The sequence below is a fragment of the Camellia sinensis genome, chromosome 7 (genome assembly GCF_055761805.1).
Source record: "Camellia sinensis isolate YWXY chromosome 7, ASM5576180v1, whole genome shotgun sequence".
Taxonomy (NCBI): domain Eukaryota; kingdom Viridiplantae; phylum Streptophyta; class Magnoliopsida; order Ericales; family Theaceae; genus Camellia; species Camellia sinensis.
In genome coordinates, this window is record NC_138967.1 from 122,477,896 (window position 1) to 122,484,533 (window position 6,638).

At 32.4% G+C, this 6,638-nt stretch overlaps 1 protein-coding gene across 2 annotated transcripts in view; it reads right to left on the minus strand.

Moving 5' to 3' along the window:
* LOC114299094 (peroxidase 27) overlaps window positions 1-1,819 on the minus strand; it is a 56,028-nt gene extending 54,209 nt beyond the window's left edge. The window contains exons 1-3 of one of the 2 annotated variants that reach the window (XM_028242083.2): window positions 1,502-1,819; window positions 627-815; window positions 211-376 (exon numbers count right to left, since the gene is read on the minus strand). In XM_028242083.2, coding sequence (XP_028097884.2) covers window positions 211-376; window positions 627-815; window positions 1,502-1,723 — 577 coding nt within the window. In that variant the 5' untranslated portion in view covers window positions 1,724-1,819. The remainder of the gene's footprint in view (window positions 1-210; window positions 377-626; window positions 816-1,501) is intronic. The other variant, XM_082879248.1, reaches the window with a different exon arrangement.
* Between the last annotated feature and the right edge of the window lie 4,819 nt (window positions 1,820-6,638).

Consider the following 6,638-nt stretch of genomic DNA (forward strand, 5'->3'; position numbering starts at 1 on the left):
TTTCCGGTGCAGATTTAAACTTTATATAGTGTGAGCCACACATTCATATTAAATTTGATCCACATTTGGAATTCTGTTTTTCTCACAATATGTAACATTTTCCTATCGAAAATTTCTCAGCGCACATAATCTGATCATGAAAGTGGATTGTGATCGAAATTTATGCACATAAAAGAGTTGTTCTTGTAGTGGATCAAGTTCTAAAAATACCTGATAAAACTGCAAGGTCTTTAACACTTAAACCCTTTGAGGCGAATGATTGTTTTAGTTGAGTAATGTTAAAAGCAGGAGATGGTAGATTATTAAAGGCGTCTGTAGCAATTGATATTCTTCCATCTCTTCGTCCTGTGGGGACTAACCAAGAGGGTCCATTGATCTGGAGAAAAAAATGAAATAAATTCATGTAGTAGTGAACCATTTGGCAGTTGATTCAAATGCTTTACGTCCCCAAAAAATTGTTTGTCCTCATATCTTATCACTCATGACCACACGAACCAATTTTCTTTATTAAAAATTTACTGAAAATCAATTTGTGTGACTGTGACAAGGAGAAAAAAACATTTTGAGGACAGATAATCTCTTGGCTTGATTCATAGTTAGTAGTTTAACAAAGGACATTTTGTTACCACAGAAACTGCATCTCGAGCTACAAGTGCTAAAATGTCTGCACAGGAAATGATTCCAGGACACTTCTTCTCTAGTGCAGTTTTCACAGCATCGATAACTTGGAATCCTCTTAGGCTTAGGTTGGGGAATGCGTCTTTCTCAGCTTGGTTTTTCTTGGTAGAGTTCAACAACACAGAACCCTCGCATCCCTACAAAATAGAACTAAATGTTATATCCAAGATCCCTACATTGTCCATCAACAAAATTGCATTCATAACTGGATAGTAATTGTTATTTTTCACCCATCCTTGAAAGTATTAAACCATACAACCTTTTAGTAGCAGCATTACTCATCAAGATTGCTAAGTTGGTGGAGGATATTCTATTATGCTAGAGTGTAAATAATGATAAAACATATCAAAACTTGTTTAAATTCATGCGTGTAAATTTTTTTTTAAAAATCTTTTATAATTCAAGTGGTAAATATTGCTTAAATTAAAATATAGATGGATATTGCAATTATGACATAAGAAAGGATTGAAATAATCATTCTATCAAAACCATAGATCTCTTAATAATTTTAGTCATGAAACTTTTATTAAGGATCTATTTAGTGCAATTTCTAATAAGTTAAAAAAATTTATAATCAAAAAGTAGAAGTTACAAACACTTCTTCTTCTGCCTCATAAGCAGTAAATGGAAGCTGTTCTAAATACTCTAGCACATATTTATAAAATAAAAAAAGGTTATCGGCAACTCCATAAGTTGCACCAAACAGTCCCAACATGTACAAAAAGAGAGAAGAAATTTCTTTGTCACGTGCACAGAAAAATACATGGAATAGAGACAAGTTCATTGTTTAAAAAAAAAAAAAAATAAGGCATGAAGTACATACCCTAACAAAACAATCATGGAAATGCATTCTCAACAAAGGAGCTGCAAGAGTTGGTGCCCGAGAAATAAATTTTTTTGTTATCTCTTTGACGATATGCTCAGCTGAGGGGCATGATGTTTTGTAGAAGCCAAGTTTCAAGCCTTGTGCATTAGCAAGATCTAAGACAGAAAAAGCAAGCATCAAGTGAAGAAAGAAAGCTATGAGAAGCTTTGTGTTAGCCATTGTCTTTCAGAGAGAGAACAAACTTGGGTTATGTGGTTTGAAATGCTAGGAAACCCATCTCTGGATTTTAAAGGTAAGCTGAGGCCTTTGAATTTTGGAAAATGAGTGGGAGTACTAATTAGTGCCACCACTAATGATGTGGCACCGTATTGTTGTGTCTGTTTTTTTCTTTTTTCTAAATGGATGCCACATCATTAGTATTGCTTTAGAGCACCACTTTTAATGGTCTCTATCATTGCTCTTGAATTTTCCATAAAAGAGCTGTCATATGGTTCATTGTCATATCCACACATCACAAGAAAGAATCTAATTATGTAGATTAATTTAATAGTGTGGAAAAACAAGAGGGTGGGTTGATTTCTAATCATATTATACTGAAGCTTGCAACGTGCATGGTTTTATTTATTTATTTATAACTTTACAGAGTAGATTGCAAAAAATAAAGCTTCAACCGCCATGCATTATGATGCAAAAGGCATTATGTAAATAGACCATTTTGTTAGCATAATCCTACATAACAAGTGCCAATTAATACCATTCAAGTTGCTCTTAAAATCATCATTGGCTTTGAAATGGCAATGAGTATGGATGTGACTCTTTATGTTTTTTTTTGTTTTTTTGTTTTTTTTTAAATGTATTTTGCTTGGAATTGACTCTTCCAAGAGAGTAGCTGAGATAGGACAGAAATAGAGATCATCGATCTACATTGAGAGTCGAAAAAAACTAGAGTAGTTGAGGTGGTAATGGGGTAAAAAGTACCACTTAAGTTTAGATTGTGACTATAGCAAAGTAATTGATGAAAAATATAAAAGATGTTAATAGCAAGTGTTTGAATGAAAATTCAGTTTTAACTCGAGGGAGTAACTAAAACAAGCCCAAATTTGAATGTTTAGAGAAATGAGAAAGAAGCAACCATATGTTCATACATCAAATAAAAATTAAACAATATTGAAGTGTTGGGATGAGTTGACAATTGACATCTGTACCATGACCAAACATGTGTTAGTTTAAAGGAATCTTTATTTCTTTGTCCTAATTTTATCGACTTGATAGCCCAACGTTTTTTGAACATATATACTCTCATGGTCATGAATGCACTTTAATTAACCACATCTAACTACAACCCCCACGTTAATATTATAATGGGTTTTGTTAAAGTGTCCTTAGGGCACTTGTTACGGATGCATTAAAGTATTTCAACCACCTCCATTATTATAGAAGATAGAAAAATATATTAACGGTGATACTACATACACTAATTAATTAGTACAGTAATCGGTGCATATAACATTATTCATATATTAATGTGTTTCACTACTAGAGACTAAAGTATCATGTTGTCTAATTCTCAATATTTCAGCATTATAAACTTTTCAAATAGAGTTTATTTATTTTTTAAATATTTTTTATCAAAAATTAATTGCATTTATTTTTCAATGAAATTTTGAGGGGTTTTTTTTTTTTTTTTAATTTTTAAATGCCCTTTATTTTATAACAAATATAAAAAAATTGTATGCCCCTTATTTTTTTAAGAATCATTTTCCTTTTTTTTTTAATTTTTAAAATCACTTTTCTTTATTTTTTATTTTTAGATTTTTTTTACACCATATAATTTAATTATGATTGAAAATAGAGGACATTTAAATTTAAAATAATAAATATGAAATTTCATTTAAAAATATGGAGATTTACCAATAAATCCTATAAGTTATACTTGTAGACCAATTAGTCCCATTTTTTTTTTCTTTCTAATGATCTGTTTGGTCCTTTCGTTTTGTAAATGACATATTTGCCATTTTTTGGACGTTTAACGTATGTGTTGCCTGTGGATTGGTTTGTTTTGGGAAGCATGCGATTGCCACACAGAAGTTATGTACATTAGGGGTGTAGTGTACATATGTTATGCTTGGGTTGGGTTAGGCATGTGGCAAACTGTGGGTGCCACATAATGGGGGAGCGCACTAAAGGTTTTTTGTGTTTGTTGCCTTAGTGGTGCAGATGTGACGTGGCACACAACCCACTCGAAACCATTCACGTACCACACCCTGAAACCCACACCCATGACCCGAACCCCTTTTTTAAGGGGAGGTTTTCAAATTTGTGCGAAGCCCTAAATTACAGATTTGGAAAAAAATTTGAAATGCGATTATGTGCGTGATTTGGGGGGGATGATAGGAATGTACTGAAGCTAAGAGATTATTACTACGACACATTGTAACATTTTGTTGATTTGATCGTCACACTTCAGGCGAGAGGGGAGGACGGGAGTGAATCGAAATCGTCTTAGTTTTAGTGTTCAACCCTGTCGACTGAATTAATGGTGGGTAAAGGTATGTGACAAGACAGTTGTTTTTTTTCCCCATGTTGTTAGACTTATTTATTTTGATGATTTATTTATTTATGTTTTAATTTATTTGAAAGAGAAAAATAGAATTAAAATTTATTTTGTCCCATTATTTCTCACATAAACATTTATCCTAAATGTTGTTAGAATGTATTTAATATTTGACTAAATCAGGAGTTCAAACAGCCCAAAACAGAGGTTCAAACAGCCCAAAACAGAGGTTCAAACAGTCCAGCGCAGCAGCAGTTCAAAAGGTTCAAGTGGAAGGTATTCAAATTTGTAATGATAGAGTGGAAGATATTCAAATTAGTAATGATGGAGTACAACGGCTATAAATTCAAATGAATACAACGGCTATAAACAGGTATAAGTTTCATTATATATACCAAAGCCTCTAATGTAAACAAGTTACAAAAAATCAAAAAATATTCTTTCATCTATAATCACTTACATCTATTTTCTGAAAAATTCTCTGAGGAGTGTTCTTCAATTTTTGTTTACATCCTCTTTCAGAAATTATACACTGAGACGTATAGTTTTAAGCCCATCTTTCCTGTGTGAAGTTTACAGAAAAATCAGAGCTTCATTTTTATATCTATCTTTGAGAGATAATTCTTGTAGCTTTCTGTGAAAGCAAAAATACATTCTTTTCAACCTTGTAAGAGTATAGTACACTCAATGTTCTTGACTTAGAAAGTCTGTGTAAAATCTATAGAGGATTGTTCCATTTGTAAAGAGGTTGCTAGCACCCCCGTGAAGCTAGAGCATAGTAGAAAATCTCAAGTGAAGCTTGAGGAGTGGACGTAGGCCGAGTTGAAGCCGAATCACTATAAATTTATTTGCCTATCTCTCCCTTATCTCTTTATTTTATTTAAATTGCTGTAGCTATATTTCACATTTTCACTGAGCTAAAATCATTAATCGACATAGTTTTTAGAACACTTGTTTTAATTATTTTTATTTCATTAACTATATTTATCTATTGTGCTAGTCATAATTTTTATTAGGGTATTATTAATTTTTAATTGTAAAAACCTAATTCACCCCCCCTCTTAGGTTATTTTTTGGGTAACAATTGGCATCAGAGCCTAGATTCTTGTTTTAGATTTAACCATCTAGGAGTTTCGATCCATGGCAACCTTAGCTGAAGGACAAGCCACAAATAGGCCACCATTGTTTGACGGAAACAACTATAGTCATTGGAAGGATAAGATGACCCTATACGTACAAGCCACTGATTATGCCATGTGGATTATTGTCACTAAAGGTCTAAAAATTCCTACCAAATTAGTAGCCAATATTAGTGTACCTAAAACTGAAGATGAATGTGATGAGAGAGATCGTAAATTATTGCAAGCCAATACAAAAGCCAAACTCACCATTGTTTGTGGATTAGACTCCAAGGAGTATAATAGAATTTCAAGTTGTGATTCGGCAAAAGAAATTTGGGACAAACTTGAGGTAACGTATGAAGGTACAAACCAAGTGAAGGAATCTCGTATTGATATGTTTGTTCATAGTTATGAACTGTTTAAAATGAACTCTGATGAATTTATTTCAAGTATGTTTACTAGATTTACTGAAATTGTAAACTCTTTGAAATCTCTTGGCAAAACTTATACTAACAGTGAGTTGGTAAGAAAAATTCTTAGGTGTTTACCAAAGAATTGGGAAGCAAAGGTCACAGCCATTATAGAAGCCAAAAATCTCTCCACACTTGGATTGGATGAGCTTATGGGTTCCCTTATAACTTATGAGATCACCATGAAAGGACACGAGGATGTTGAAAACAAAAAGAAAGTGGAATTGCATTCAAAGTCTTATCAAATGAAGAAGAACATGAAAACTCCAGTGAGGATGAAAGCTATGCCATGTTTAGTAGAAATCTCAAAAAACACTTCAAGAAAAACAATTATGGAGGAAGAAGACCTTTCAAGAAAGAGTACAACAAAGATAACAAGAAAGAGCCTATAATTTGCTATGAGTGCAAAAATCCTGGATATATGAAGATGGATTGTCCAAAATTGAAAAATCATGAAAAAGACTACAAAAGAAACAAAAAGGCCATGGTAGCAGCTTGGGGAGAAAGTGAAGATGAAAGCTCAAGTGATGAAATTGAAAATGAAATAGCCAACTTATGTCTCATGGCTCTTGAAGATGAAGACTCTACTCAAGATAAGGTAACTACTTTTTATGAAAAACTTGAAAGTGCATTCCATGAACTACAAGATGAATTTAGAAAAGTTTGTACCAAAAATAATGTGTTGAAGAAATCTGTTGCATCTTTATTTATTAATGTAAAAGAATTAAAGAAAGAAATTTTTTTTTGAAAAATGATTTTGAGACCATCTCTAATGAGAAAACTGCTTTACAAAACAATGCTGGCGATTTAACAAAAACGCTTGAAAATTTTGTAAAAGGTAGAGATAATCTTAACATGCTTCTTGGAAATCAAATATGTGTTTTCGATAAGGCGGGCATTGGATATGACCCTATTAAAAAGCAAAAGAATCTCTATACAATTTTTGAAAAAGCACATCTCATGACTCACTCTCATATTACTTGTCATTA